This window comes from Labrus mixtus, chromosome 5 (genome assembly GCF_963584025.1).
Source record: "Labrus mixtus chromosome 5, fLabMix1.1, whole genome shotgun sequence".
Classification (NCBI taxonomy): domain Eukaryota; kingdom Metazoa; phylum Chordata; class Actinopteri; order Labriformes; family Labridae; genus Labrus; species Labrus mixtus.
The window spans coordinates 20608669-20624595 of record NC_083616.1 but is presented as its reverse complement, the minus strand read 5'-3'; the positions used below and the strand labels follow the sequence as shown (position 1 = coordinate 20624595).

Genomic DNA, 15927 nt, shown 5'->3' with positions numbered 1-15927 from the left:
TAGATTTCTGCAATTGAAACCATTTCATATTTAAACATTGTGATAGATTTGACCTTTGTGCAGTTGGAGAAGTTCTGTCATATAAAATTAAATCATAGTTTTTAGGCGGTTCAATTAAATGAATCAAATCAAAAGTGAATGTTTTGGTAAAATATTAACTTTTCTCCTAAAACATTTAGAAATTACTTTAAAAGATGCAAATATGAGTGCATTCATTGTTTCTAAATTGTTGTTGAATTTGTTTTCTGTTGCATACTATCTTTGTATCCTTAATAGGAATTTGGGTAAATAAAAGTTATCTTAGCACTTCTGGCAACAACTTTTCATTTTCATTGTAGCATGTATTGGTAGTGATGTTGGATAGGCCTAAAATAATAAATAACTCTGACTAAACATAATATAAAATACAATTCCGTACATATGCAGTGGAAAAACACAGCTACTTGATAGAATGAAAAATAATATCCCTCAATGCGTTACGCTCACTTATCTCCCTTCATGAATCCATTGTTGCTAAAACTACGTAGGACGATTTGTCCGGAACACGTCATCTCAATCAGTCACACAGGCTGAGGCGAGAAATGAAACTGACTTAAATCCCAGTTTTTCATTGTTCTGCCTGTCAGATTGTATGTTTGGGTGCTGTCCACTTTCTAAAATACAACCATAATAATCCAGTGTCTACATGCATTTTGTTAACCACTTCAGATTCGGTCTAATTGGAAAATTTAGAGCAGAGCATCTAAAAGCAGATATGTGCATTTCCATAATCACGGTAACAGCTGCAAACAGCTAGCATGTAATGATGCTTTTAAGAACACTCACCTGTGATTTCAGGTCAGGCTGGAATAAAATGACCAATAGACAAGACTGTATGGAAACTGAGAGGTTATAGTTAAGGAGGATATTTTACTTAACAGATATAATCTGCAGTGTTTTGATTAAAATATATAGTTTGATTAAAGTTGTAAAAAGTTATTTTCAAAAATATTTTAGAAAGGGGAAACATTTTTATTCCTTTTTAGCAGCAAATTGTGTAAATGCACTTAGTTACTTCTCCCCACTGCAGAAAGAGTTAGCATACCTGTGGGTAATCTAGTGTTTTGTTTAGAGAGTCAGTTTTGAGAGCACAACAACCTTTCTTCCTAATATGCGGCCTCTCTAGAAGTACGCCAAGTAATACACTGATCAAATACAATGTAGACCCCTAAAAATGTACCTGTTTCAGATGGGTTATCATTAGAGATTTAGCCAATTGTGTTTCATGACTTCTTTTGGTGTGAGACTTTCATGATGCCGCCATTTTATCTCGTATTTGACAATGAGATCAAGTCAGATTTTGTGCAACGGGTGACTTCATTTGCCCAATAAAAATCACTATGAATCAGTAGTTAGGTGTAATTGATGTCATGTTTTAAATTGATGTGGCACAATAGATAAACATCATCTACTGACATCGATTCATGCCACATTATTTGCTGATGTGCTGATGTCTGTCAACAGGGCGATTACTGGCCGTGCATCCCTACATATCATGTTATGATTTTAAAAAACAGCAACAGTGTGCTGCAAGTGAAGAGTAATGTCAGTGAAAGCGTTTTAAATGTCAGCTCTGGCAGTTTCTTTCCAACAATTATGATGCTTATTTTTTACTCTGATACTCCATATCAAAATGATGTACTGGTTTTCGACTTCCACATGTACCACTTTAAATACGTTGTGTTTCAGATTGTGGAGGTGACATGAGCTCTCTTGGTATTCTCAAAATGCCGCAATATGTGACAGGAAGGATGTGGCAGACAAGCTTATTATTAACCATTCTTCATAGGGCACATTTCAAAACACTTTTCTAAAATGCTTTACAAAATGAATAAAAATAAAAGCAATAAGTGACAAAATATCATATTTGCTGTGAGAGCATGAAAGCTCTGGTGAAAACTGCCTTCAGGCTGTGCTTAAGGAAAACAAAACAGTGGCTGCATTAGATTCTGTGGAAGTCACAGAGTTTAGTCTCGATGAGGTCAGTTGGATGCCCGACTCTGCAAGCACCTTGTCAGGATTTGAACACCGCTCCTCACATTCTTCTTCTCCTATTTTTCTCTCCTCAGGTTTCCCCAAACTGCGACCAGGTTTTAGTGAATGGTAAAGAAATGCGTGGTCGCCAGTCCCTGGCGGTAAACTTCACCTACCTGCACCTCTCTGCTCAGCTGCTGCTCACTGTCTGGGTGCCAAAGCTTCCTCTGCAGATAGACGTGTCAGATACAGAACTGAGCCAGGTCAAAGGCTGGAGGGTTCCCATCATCACTAACAAGAGGTAGGTTCTCTTCATAACCTGAGGAAACAAAGTGGGTGGAAACACGAGTCTCATTTAGCTGCATCACGTTGTCATGGCAGTTATCCTACTAAGCCTATTTCTTTTTATTGTGGTGTTACATGTAACTCTAAAATCTAATCATATTCATACATACACCATCAACAATTCATAGATTGAACATATACATTTTATTTGTGTCGTTAGAGAGCAGAAACAACAGGAAGAAGGAGGTTAAAATATGCCATGCTGTACTCCCTGTTCTGCTTGAACACAATCAACGCTTATTGTTTCTTCAGAACACCGCGAGTTAGAAAAAAGATAACATAGAGACACTGTGTGAGTCACGGGTGTTACTTGTGTGTTTTATAATAAATAGTAAAATACTGGTTATTTTTCTGAGAGAAAATAATGAATCCACAGATGCAATGTGTGGATGTGAATGTGTGTGTTTCTGTGTCTTATGTTTGTGTGTGTGTGTGTGTGTGTGTGTGTGTGTGTGTGTGTGTGTGTGTGTGTGTGTGTGTGTGTGTGTGTGATATATTGCTTATTGAATGGAACAGTTGAGAGCACATATGGTTCAGGCCAGTCTATAATTTCACATGAGGTCAAGGCTCGCCTGACTATACTGATGACAACCATTATAGCTCCAGCATCATTGCCATTGAATGAAGCATTCATTCACTTAAACACACTAGCACACAAGTACACACTCATTGAAAAGGGTGACGACATTCAATTGTTTACTTCCTGAATATCTGTGTGTAGTTGTTGCTTATGTTCCATACATTGTGTCTGTGTGTACATGAGCAATATTCTCTTCTGTTGTGTATAGCTTTTTGTGTGTGTTTACGATGCAGTTTGTGAAAGTAGGAAGGAAGGCAAATGCATTACAGTATATAGAGAAAGTGTATTTTTATTCAGAATTGGATACAATGTGTATGGACCTTTACGTATTATATAGTATATGTGTGCTCTCTATTGTTGTTATAGTTTTTTTAATAGTTTTATTTCAGTCTGTACCCTGATTCAACAGGATGAAATCCAATATTTGTGTATTTGTGAAATTAGAGTTCTGGCCTGGTGGTTATTTGTGCGACCCATGTGCGAAGGCTATGGTCGCCGTTTCAGCAACTGTGGGTTTGGGTCCAACCTGTCATCCCCCGCTCTCTCCTCCCATCATTTTCTGTCTCCCTTCACTTCATCATTAAAAAAGAAACAGAGACCCGGTGGAAACTTGTAATGAGCAAAATCATAAATAACTTTTAAAACACAAACTTTAAAAACATTTAGAATATGCATGTGCCCTTCCTGTGTAAGGTAGCAAACACCCTGTTCCTAATGGTCCATGTCTTTTCTTACTACACATGTAAGCCTACATCTGTGTTTTTATGTGCCATTTCGTGAATGCATGGCCACATGTGACAGTGTGTGCAAAGTCATTTTTGTCTCTGTTACTTATTTTCCCATCTTGCCGCCTTCCACTCTGCGATACTGGGCCTATTTTTCAATTTTGTGAATTTCTGCTCAGAAAGCCACTACTCGGTGTGTGCACACACACACACACACACGCACAGACACACCTCCATCTCCCCTAACCACTGTCTCACAGAGTGAAACACAAGCACAATTAGACACACAGTCTGACTCAGACACATTTCACCAGGGACCCTGGAAAATGGGAAGACAATTCCTGTAATATCACCTGGGTTTCACACTCCGGGACTGGTCTAGGACACAAAAGAAGCCCTTTGTGTGTACATGTTCCTGTGATAATGTATCAGCCAGTGTGGGCCTGCTCGCATGTTATATTGAGTATAAGTATTACACAGAGGGAGGTACAGGAATGTCTGTGTTGCTGTGTATGAGAGAGAAAGAAATTTCTACTCAGGAGGTTTTCCGTTTTAACACCAAAAGTTTATTCAAAGCACTCTCCCATTCAGTTTATTTCTTTATTTTAGGTTGATCATAAGTCCTCCTTGCCTGTGGAATTACACCCACCATGTATTAACTTGCCATACATATTTTTATTGTTCTAAATATGTCTTTTTTTTTTTTTTTTTTTTTTTTTAATAATTTCATTTTTATAGAAAATTGACATTTTTAAAGACTAAAAATGATTAATGGCCAAGATTAATTTTGGTAGAATTTTTGGGGATTTTTTTGTAGAACGACTGCTTTGCTTTTTTTTAAGATGACAAGGTGAAGTATTCAGTTTTGCAAGCAGCTTTCAAAAACACTAATCATTCAAAAGAAGTGATAAAAGTGCACATGCAGAGGACATTTAGGGATTTTAAAAAGGCTCTCCTGCAACTATGACAAAATTAGATTAAATAGAGTGCAGCTTTACAGAGCTCTGAGAAAATATAAAATGAATATACACCCAGGCTGATTCAAAGACTAAAACTAAAATCTTAATGCCTGGAATAAAAACACGAGAATGATGTCAGTTTCCTTGCGAAACTGATGTAATCAGATTTACAGACTTAACAATAACATGGAGTTGCATTGCTTTGATATAAAAACACCAAGACATAAATAGCTGTGTGTCATCTGCATAGTGATTCTAACAGAGTTATTGTTATTAATAGAGCAGAGCCAAAGCATTTCAAGATCAAGCAAGAGTGTTCCAAAGATCGACTCCAAATGTCATGTCAAATTTATGATCGCTAAAAGCTTAAAATACATTTTTGCTGCTCAAATTATGATGATATCCAAGTTATAAGATGCTTTTCTCTTCCGTAATGTCTTTCTTGTTTTATGTAAAGAAAAAAAAAGAAATTAAATCATAAAAATAGAATCATTATTATTATTAAATTGCAGCATAATACACATCCCTGTTAACATAAAGATCGTCTAGTTTCATTTGGCTTTTTTTATGCCATGTTTCTGCTTTTTGATTGTGTTCGTTAGAGTTGCAGTTCCCTTCGCTGGAGGAACTGTTCCAGAAAAAGTTCCAACAGTCTAGCTGAAGTGCAACAGGCACACTCATCTGCAGACAGCAGTAACACGAAAAAGGAGAGCAATCTAAGTTGCGTTTGAGTTCATTTGTTCAACCAGGCATTCCAAGGCATTCATGTTGTATGACTGAAGTTTTATTTTTTGAAGTTTTATCGCTGGATTAAAAGATGAAGTATCTTTTCTTTGATTTGGAATATAACCTTGAGCAGAGATTATACAGTAGATCACCTTCAGCTCTTTGTAGAATCTAAAAATGGCATTAAATTACCAGATAATCTGACCATTTATTCTCTCTCACTCTCTCTCTCTCTGTCATGTATCTCCTTTCATTTTAGACCTACGAGAGACAGTGAAGATGATGAAGACGATGAGAGGAAGGGAAAAGGTTGCACCCTACAGGTATTATGAAACTGGATTTTCATATCATTCTAAAAATTAGTATCTTTACATACTTTTCTTGAATGTCAACATGCCTTAAAAAGTGTATCCACCTGTCCTACTTCAGAATGCAGTGTGACTAACTGTATGTTATGTAACTCACAAGCTAACACACAGACATAAGAGCCCATCGTGTGGTTAAGTATTAGAGTCTAACATAACCGTTCTTTTGATCTCTCAGTACCAGTATGCCTTGGTGCGAGTCCTCACTCATTTTGTCGCAGAGCCCTCTGACCCAGGAGGAGAGATGGTCTACATGTTAGGAGCAGACTGGCAGGCAGATATCACTCATTTGGTGTTGGATCAACTTAAGGTAGATGTACACAACTGTTCTCACTTACTCACTTACTTATTCTCACACAACCTGAAAAAGATTTAGTTCAATTTTTTTTTTAATATACACACCCACAAGTGCTAGATGAAAAGATTAAAACGTCTTTAATGTCTAATGTTTAACTTCTAAAAGAAAAGTTATTTGTAAATAAAGTTTACTTACTTACTTAAATGATAGTTTAAAAAACATTTTTATACAGCACTCATCCAAGATAAATGCACAGAGTCTTAAGATCAGTTATGAACATATGAACAAACCTGAAGTGGATTCTTACAGATGTTTCTGTGTCCACAGGTGGAAGATCCTCGTATTGCACGACTGATAGACGGTCGAATCTTGATCGGACGTGACCTAGGGATCACCACTATACAGGTATGTACTCTCTCTTGGACTCTCGTCTTTATACCAGTGATCCAGGCTGCAATCTTTAAGACGTCCTCTTATCCCAAATTGAGAATGAAATGGAAAAAAAATCTCTTTAGTGTGTTTTATTCGACTAAAACGTTAAGTTAAAAAAATGGGAGAAAGTTAGCACCAAAAGGAAAGAGACAGGTGAGGTAGTATTAGAAGCGAGTCCATCCAAGGAGGAAGTTGGACACATTTACTAAACACAAAGCATCCCAGAAAGAGGGCTGGAATTACTTTTCAAGAATTCAGAAAAGGTGCTGTACGTTGACATTGTTGTTATAACTCTCTAGACAACATGAGCAAGAAGGTTAGAAATGTATGATTATGTGAAGCAAAGTGTAACTTGGCAACTCACATTACATCGAAAAGCACTCCAGTGATGTAAACATTATCCTCTCTTTCTTCCTCTCCTGCAGCTATAAGCCTTGTCTGCAGGCTCGTTACACAGTTAGCCACAATTAACTGTCGGATTTGGCCCTGACATCTCAGTGTGATGTTCAGCAATTATACACAGACATACTTACTTTGGCACACAGTGAACACACTTGTGCTCTTGCTGAATTCCTATAAGCCGGTCCATTGTGAATACAGTGACAGAGGAGGACAGTCCTGAAGCTTAATGTCTAATTTTGCTGGTTTACTGTTATAAACCAGAGCTGAGGCAAAACCTCCTTATATGTTAAATGACACACATTTTATGTAATTTTTTCCTATTATGTAAAATCACCATCTTTCATGTAACAAATAACTAAATATGTTTTATGATTCAGGATAAAATTTCATTTTAGGTTCTTGGTTTTGCATGATTGCTCTGAAAATTGTGTTGTGCGTGCATTAAAAATGGTTTGGCATCAAGTGGAGTGCAGCAGTGGGAGGATATCTTGGGGATTTTAGGGAACAGCTGAGTGTGTGTTTGCATCCATTCGACTGGGGACTGCTGCATGCATGCACAGACACACACGCTCCTAGTTGCACGCATACAGAGACAGCTGTGCTCTGTTTGGGGAGCCAGGAGAGAGAATTTACCCAGCATTCCCATCGAGAAGCCAGAGCCGACAGCCGTCATTTGATAGTTTGACATTTCAATTTTACCCCCCGAGCTCCGTCTCCCCGAGCCACCCCCTCCCCGTCTCCCTCTCCCTCCCTTTCCCAGACTCTCTCTTTCTCGCCCTCTTATTCTCAGCCTGTCTTGAAGAGCAATCCCAAAGCCGTCAATCATTGCATTTTGTTACCTCGCCGAGGGTGGGATTGAGTTTGATGCCCCAACACGTTCACTGAGAGATTTTCTTTGTACACCAATCAGATCTGCCTGTCCTCCTGTCGCCGGGCGAAGTAGTATACTACAACAACGGGGATCCTAATCTCTATCACTGTCTGTCTGTATCCCCCCTCACTCTGTCGGTTCCTCAATCTCTTTGGCGCTCCGTCTCTCTGCTCCTCTCACTTTCTGTCCTCCTCTATTTGTCATTGTCTCTCTCTTTGACACCCTCTTCATTTATTTCTCTCTTGTTCACTCGCTCTTACTTTCGCTCACTCTCTTCTCCTTTCTTTCACTCTCTTTTACTCCTTCAGTTGTGGCCTTGTGCTTTTTTATGCTAAATTGTCCTCGTTGAATGCTGACACACTGGAGCACAGCTGGGAGACAGACGTGAACAATGTGTATGTGTATTTATGTTTCCGTGTGTCACAATGTGTCAGATGTGAAATAAAAGGCACTGTGTTTTCAAGCCAATCTTTTCTCACACTTTTGGACACATTTTGGTCACACTTCTGTAGAATATGCAACTGTAACTTTTAACCAGCTCTCAGGAGCTGCAGTGGCTCAGTTGGTAGAGTCGGTCGTCTCTCTCTTCAATACACAGCTCCTGCAGCTACATGTCCAAAGTGTCCTTGGGCAAGACACTTCACCCTGAAGTTGCTCCTGCTGCTTTGTCAGCAGCTTATGAATGTGTATGAATGGGATTAGTTACTTCTGATGGACACTTCACATTGCAACCTCTGCGTGTGTGAATGGGTATGAATGGGTTGGTGTGACCTGCGGTGTAAAAGCGCTTTGAGTAGTCAGAATACTAGAAAAGTGCTATACAAGCTAATTTACCATTTACTGTCACTGCTCCTCTGTCAATGTTACACACATCTCTGTCAACTAAAGGCAGTAATCACTGAGACAAAAACATAAACTCTTACATGCGAGTATCTCCAGTCTTTACAAGTTTCCCATTCTATACCCATGATTTTGTATTTCCAGGAACTAAAAAGTCGATGTTTTACCAGGAAATATTATCCTGCAACATTTTGACACACAAGCTGTCAGTCCATCACCTGTCAAACAACAAGCTTGTTATTAATGCGATTTCTTTTTTTACTTGAGTTTTGCAGCAGCTGAAAACAGATCGTCAACGTGTATTTTTTTCCTGGAAAAGAACTAAGGCAGGGGATGTTAGAACAGGAAACATGTAGCTGTCATAGAGAGCGTATGTTTGGAGGAAATGCTAAGGAACTCACATTTTGGTTGCATTCCATTTGCCCCTATGAAGGCACTTGTAACTATATTGATGGATGGATAGGTAAGGAAGCTAACACCTGTATTTTAATGGTCTTTTAAATCTGTTCATTTGTTGTCTGATCTTTTTATTATAGGTTCTGTCCCCGCTGTCTGATTCTATCCTAGCAGAGAAGACTGTGACAGTGTTGGATGACAAGGTAAATATGTTTTTTTATGTCCCTTAAATTGGTATTTATATATAAACATCTTGTTCTTAAAACACATGGTACAGATCTTAATCAGATCCTAATATTAGACATGCTTTGGTCTGTTTGGCCTTTCTTTTAGGGGGGTAGTAAATTAAACCTGCACTGCTTACATGTTCAGATGACTGACCAATACTGTGTAAGGCCATAGTATGGCTTATGAGAGCAATTGAAGGGTTGTTTGTTTGATAAAGTTGCATTTTCAACTGGCAACTGGCATTTTCAACATTATACTTATAATGCTTAATATCTTAAAATTGTGTTTTTTTTACACTGAATTTCATTGGACACATGAACAAAAAAATTCAACACAGTACCAGAAGTGATTAATCTCCTCAACCTTTAAAGCAATTTACTTTCAGTTCAGTTCTAAAGGAACAATCATTTTCTTGTCTATTAGACACTGAAATTGGGGCTGTTTGAAAGAGTGACCTACAGTATCTCCTGTTCATGTAGGTCACCATCGCAGATATGGGAGTGCAGCTGGTTGCTTCTCTGTCCCTCAGTATGACACCCAGTCCTGGAAACAATCAGGCTATACAGCTAACCACTACAGCTACAGACCTGCTACACACACCGAAACAGGTAGGAGGTACTACAGATACACACACACACACACACACACACACACACACACACACACACACACACACACACACACACACACACACACACACAAACACATCTACGCACTTGTAAAAAAGCTCATGAAGTTAGAATTTCCTCCCAGGGTTGTACAATGTAAATTGCTCATGCAGAAGTGTGATAAATCTATGAAGACGCTTTTCTGCCTTTAGGTTTGATTGACTACATTTACTGTAATCGGTTCCTATCTTTACAGTTATACCCCAAAGGTTGCAATTATAGGAGATCAACAGTAAGTCAGTGGTTTGAGCCTCATACTGTATCACTGCTATCTGTCCCATTATCGCTATCTAATTAGGAATGAGTCTCTTTGAGGCTTTATCATTACTTAGTTACAGTAAAAACCACCTAAAGGTCTTCAGAAAAAAAAAAAAACTTCACATGACTGTAAGAACCACAACCAGTGTTTCTGTTATTATATTTGATAATGCTCACAAGACATCCTAGTGGTAACCACATTTTTCATTAAAGAAGTGTATCTTTTTCTAATACTCTTTTCTTCAAAAACTCACTGACAAAGCAATATTTATAGAAAATAAAATACTCACTTACACCAAACATCAAAGCTCACCATTACTTACATTATATATTACCAATGCTAATATTTTTTGGCTACGATTTTACAAACCATATTTGACTGTGATCAAATTACCAAGGGTTAATTCAACCCACCATATCATGGTATTATCCCTCTGTTTCCCTTCTCTATCCCTTCTTTCCCTTTTTTTGATTCAAACAAAACCACACCGCTATAATTTCTATCCGTGGGCAAACTGGATGAGAAGAAGTTCATTACAGGAATAATACAGATCTGATCTCGCATTTTACTCACACATTAATTTATTCTATCCATCTGATATGATCAAATCAGAACAAGTAAAAAAAAAAACAGACAACCAGAGGGAAAGAAGGGTTAGAGGAGGCAAGAAAAAAAAGGACAATTTATATGGAAATAAATAGATGTTGATATGTCTGTGTTCTAATTCAGGAAAGACAAACTTTTCATCAAGGGAAATTAGTTATACAGAGTTATGTACAGATAAGCAAATAGAAAAAACATTCACTGGTGAACCCTGTTTTTATTTGTGGAAAAGCTGATGCCAAAAAGATTTTTTCTTTCTTTTTGAATATCTTCTCATTGCAAAAGAAGAGATAGAAAATGGAGAAGAACACAGGTTAAGTCAGTAAAGGCGGTCTGTGGACAAAAGAAGGTAGTTACAACTAAGACATTAATGTTAACATGTGCAACTAAGTGGATGAATTAATTGAAGTATAAATGCCTCTCTTTGTCTCCTGCTCCACGAGTAACAACAAGCTATTTATTTCCATTGTGTTGAACATACAAGCTGCAGATTAATGCATAAAACATATTACACTGTCAAGCTACCAAGGCCAGCACCACAGTTGGTGTCCTTCCAGTGGAGAGAATGCTACACAGTACATAAACAGCTTCCTAACATACTCAACAATGGCCACCATGACTTTTTGGGTGCTGTTGCCCTTTTATTTTTTATTTTTGCCTTCATACTCTGCCATTTGCCAACACCAATGGATAACTTTATCTCATTGATTTTTGATCGTACATTTTACTTGTGTACTTGTTCCTTAAAGTATGTAAATATTCTTTCAAGAATGTGGCGACTAACTAGGAGTCCTTCCTCAGCGAAACAGATCCCTAAAAAAAAGTCCACAACTCAACACTGTAACCTGGAAAAGCTTAGAAGCCAACAAAGTAAAACTAAAGCTGTAGCGTTGCAGTAAAAAAAACAGAGTGTAAAGCCACATTAGGAAGAGGATAAATAAATCCATGAAGTACAATAGGATGTACAAAGTATTGAATGCCAAACTCTAGACCGCAGCCCTAGCACGGGGACAAAAGGCCAGCAGAGTCCCCTACCACTGTCCAAAACACATTTATGTTGAATATAAGCAAGAATTGTAGCCATGCTCTGTTTTTGATTGTCTTTCAGGAGGCTGCGATCAGTGCATGGATACAGTACAGTGACGGTTCAGTGACTCCACTTGATGTGTACGATCCCAAGGACTTTCTACTCTCAGCTGTGTCATTGGATGAAAATGTTATCTCCATCAACAACCAGGTACTTAACCTGGAAGTTTTGTTTGTCAGTTCTATGGTGTGAGGCCTTGTAAGAGATACCAGGAAAAAAATATTAAGGAAATGACTGTTGTGACAAAATAAGAATTTTGCCTAAGTGTCCTGTTTTTTTGTTGTTGTTTTTTCTCGATTTAAATGTTAATGCCTCATTCTCATCAGGAACAACACTGGCCTATTGTCGTGGCAGAGAGTGACGGACAGGGAGCTCTGGTTCGTGTTGAGATGGTCATCTCTGAGACCTGTCAGAAATCCAAAAGGAAGAGTGTTCTGGCATCTGGAATCGGTAATGTGCTAGTGAAGTTTGGAGCGAAGAGTGATGACAGGGGTGTGATGGGAAGAGGTGGACCAGACTATGAAGGCGGAATGGACAACAGCACCAATGACTTACGAACAAAGGATGGAGGAGAGTGGAAGTCCAACAGTGCAGCTGTAGACAGAGAGGAAGGAGCCATGAGGAAGGTAGGAAACAAGGAATTGATGGACAAATTGATTTTCCAATGCATTGTCTATTGAGTCAGTAAAATTAGTAATTTGGTACACCATTACTGAATAATTTGACCTAATTCTTTTGTATCTCCCAATGGGCTGTCCAACATGAAAAGTATTACCATGGACATCTTTTTTAGTTAATAAATCTTTAACTTTCTATCTATTTCACACATCAGGTAAGCACAACAACCAAGAGCACAGTTACCCACCGGACTTCGGGTGGTAAAGCTAACAGTGGAGGCAGCAGCAGCAGCAGGGGCAGTGGCCCGAACCAAGCAGGAGACTACAGCAGCTACCCTGCACAGGTGGAGGTACCAGGCACTGGGGAAAGTGAGCTGACCCAGACCACCAGAGGACTAACCGACCTGGAGATCGGGATGTATGCCCTGTTGGGCGTTTTCTGTCTGGCTATACTGGTCTTCCTCATCAACTGTGTCAGCTTTGCTTTCAGGTACAATATAGTGATATGTGAGGACTTTATTTAACATTTTTGAAGTAAATTCAGCAGTATGCAGGGTCCAAATATACAGTATATTGCTGTTTAGCTTTTACCAAATAAAATTTACCCCACTGTAAGTTTGTTTTCTAGTGTGTCTTGAACAATTATTAAATGAAATAACTGTTTATCCTTGAGATTAATTAATATTATGCCTTGTTTCGATCACACTTGGGAGAGGAACAAAAGTGAACGAGCATTACAGTCTTAAACAAATTATACTTCAGTCATAAAGACCTATTATTGTCTTTATCTGCAGATACCGTCACAAGCAGGTCCCTGTGTTGGAGGCAGGAGGTAACATGAACCACGCCCATGACTGGGTGTGGCTTGGCAACGAGGCTGACCTTCTAGCAGACCATTCTGACCAATGCCAAGGCGGACTGCCTGATGAGTGCACCACCATAATTGACCGGAACGACGGTGGATACGAAGAGAACAAGTATCTGCTGAATGGGGCTGGTAACACGTTGATGATGGGTACAGGAATGGGCACCATAAGTGGGGGTGGAGGTACAGGTGGACACCGTGGCATCACACATGGACAAACCTTGCCCAGATCTGTCCAAGAACCGCATCAGTGCCTTTCAGCAATCACTTCTGGTGGCAAAAACGCCACTGGTCAAGCAGAGCACCTGAATAATTCCCCCCGAGCAAAGGCTGCAGCTGCGGTTGCAGCCGCCAAACGCAAACGTGTCCAGTTCACGTCTTTCGCCACAGTTTTGCCCAATGATAATTTGGGTGGGGGTGGCCCGTACACCAACTCTTCAGTCCTCGTGACCAATGGGAGCGAAGATGACATCAAGTGGGTGTGCCAGGATATGGACCTAGGTCAGTCTGAAATCAGAACCTACATGGAGAGGCTACAAGACAATCTGTAACTGATGGAAAAGAGACTGAGAAATGGAGGGGCAGAGGATAAGGGCAGGAGGGGATGGACGGACAATGAGTACAATTCACCTGTAATGCCTTTGCAATGGATGAAGGGAGGGAGAATGAGAGGAATACCAGGACAGTGAATGGAACACAAAGTGTGGCAGAGATTTTAAAAGAGTTTGAGCAGGTAGTGCTAGGGATGCTTAAGTTTAGCTCCCTTTTAGCTCCGGAAGCATACTGTCATTACTAGCTCACACAGAAATCAATGGTAGCAAACAATAAAAACTATTTGACTTTATTTTGTATTATTTAATGTGAAAATATTATTGTAAAAAACAATTAAGTTACTTGGTTATGAATGTTTAATTCAAACTATTGGTGAACAATTTTGCAATACAGTAAATTCAGGGTGTGTTATTTGGAGACACATTATTTAGCCACTGTTCATTTAAATGAGGATGCCAAGAACATCATTTGAGATATATTTTGCTCATGTCTTACTATATTGCCATTACAATTGTGGCTATTTATTGATCATTGATAGCGCTACGTACTTTTAATATATAAATCTGTCATTTATAGGTGAAGTCTTCTGACGGTTTATAATGAAGTTGATTGTTTTTGTTCGATCATGTGACCCATTAGTCTTTGGCACTGTTCATAAGTAAAATGTAAAAAAATCTACGTACTCAACTATAAATTCAGGCACTATTGGGATTTTGCCATTCATCACTGATTATTTGCAATCTTGATCTTTCCTCGTATGTCAGAATGTGAGAAGAATTGGAAGTAAATACGTCGTAAAAAAAGACTTTTCTCCCTTGGATCCAGGACAGAGGCATTTAAACTTGCACAATTACCAACAGGAAAGGACATTGGCCATACCTGCTGTTTCCTGATACCTTCCAGCCAATGATGGCTCTCTCTCTGTTTCAGAACCAATCCCGTCATCCCCTGGCCCCTCTTCTCAACTGTGATTGGATGGCAGTAGGAACTTTTGAACTAAAGTACACAGTGAAAAACTGTGAGTTACTGACTGTAGACTAAAAAGCAGGACGGACTGAGGTGTCTCATATTAAAGGAGACTGCTTGGGCTTTGCAAAGTCCAACTGAACACTTAATAGTGAGCATAATTAAAACAGAAACTACATAGGAAGCAAGAATGTCCAGAGAATCTACATGGAGCAAACAGGATATAATGAATGACATCAAAATACATCGAAAATGGAGTGACACTCTTGATTATCTCTTGACTAGATATTGGTTTATGAGACATGTTTTTTTTTTCCATGCTGAACATAATTGTATATTTTGTTATCCTTTGGTTTGTCCTTTTTGATAAATAGAATGTTTTATCCTTTTCCTAATTACGTTTTTTCCTAATTTGGAAAGATATTAATGGTAGCTTATTATTTCAGAGATTTATAAAATTTTAAGGATATATGATTATTTTTGTTTATCCTAGTGTTCTATTTATTTAAGTTAACATTACAGGGGGTGAGGAAGGAAAGAAGGGCCAAGGGCAGAAAGAGAATAATGAACCTACTGGGAAATGATAGCACATGTGAGTACTAGTAAAAGCAAGGAGACAGAACAGGCAGAGGTTGCCTCACCTTCGTTAAGCTCAGGTGACGAGTCAAGAAGAACCGACAATAACTACGGAGAACTGTAAGATTGTTAAGATTGCAATATTTATTTATAAATGTGTTACTGTTTCAGAGTACACTGTATGTTGTAGATAAATAAACATGCTTCAAAGTGCTTGTGAATAAGATTGCAGGTCACTAGCCAACAATATGGGGATATTTTGTACATTTTACAGTGCAAATAAGGTACACAATACTATCTACCACCACAATGTGAAAGTGATCTTATTGGTTCTTTTTCTAAAGGTGTTCCTGTCTTTCTTTCAAGTATTCAATGAGTTTTTGTCTTTGTACAGGGTAGGAATCAGTTGACCTCCATAATGTGGTTTAAAATGGAGAGAATTCATCATGCAACGCATTTAAATTATCTTGAGGCTGAAAAACCAATTGTAAGGATGTTGGCTAGAAAACAAAGTCAGGATCTGAAGGAGTACACTCATAAACATCTCTATTTTT

General features: G+C 38.6%; 1 protein-coding gene across 1 annotated transcript in view; it reads left to right on the top strand.

Annotated features, from left to right (window-relative positions):
- Positions 1-15586, top strand: part of si:dkey-215k6.1 (transmembrane protein 132C) — a 246350-nt gene extending 230764 nt beyond the window's left edge. Inside the window, exons 7-16 of the mRNA XM_061038479.1 lie at positions 2109-2314; positions 5608-5671; positions 5892-6023; positions 6339-6416; positions 9093-9155; positions 9660-9788; positions 11819-11947; positions 12124-12423; positions 12630-12904; positions 13209-15586. Coding sequence (XP_060894462.1) covers positions 2109-2314; positions 5608-5671; positions 5892-6023; positions 6339-6416; positions 9093-9155; positions 9660-9788; positions 11819-11947; positions 12124-12423; positions 12630-12904; positions 13209-13830 — 1998 coding nt within the window. The 3' untranslated portion in view covers positions 13831-15586. The remainder of the gene's footprint in view (positions 1-2108; positions 2315-5607; positions 5672-5891; positions 6024-6338; positions 6417-9092; positions 9156-9659; positions 9789-11818; positions 11948-12123; positions 12424-12629; positions 12905-13208) is intronic.
- Positions 15587-15927: the final 341 nt, after the last annotated feature.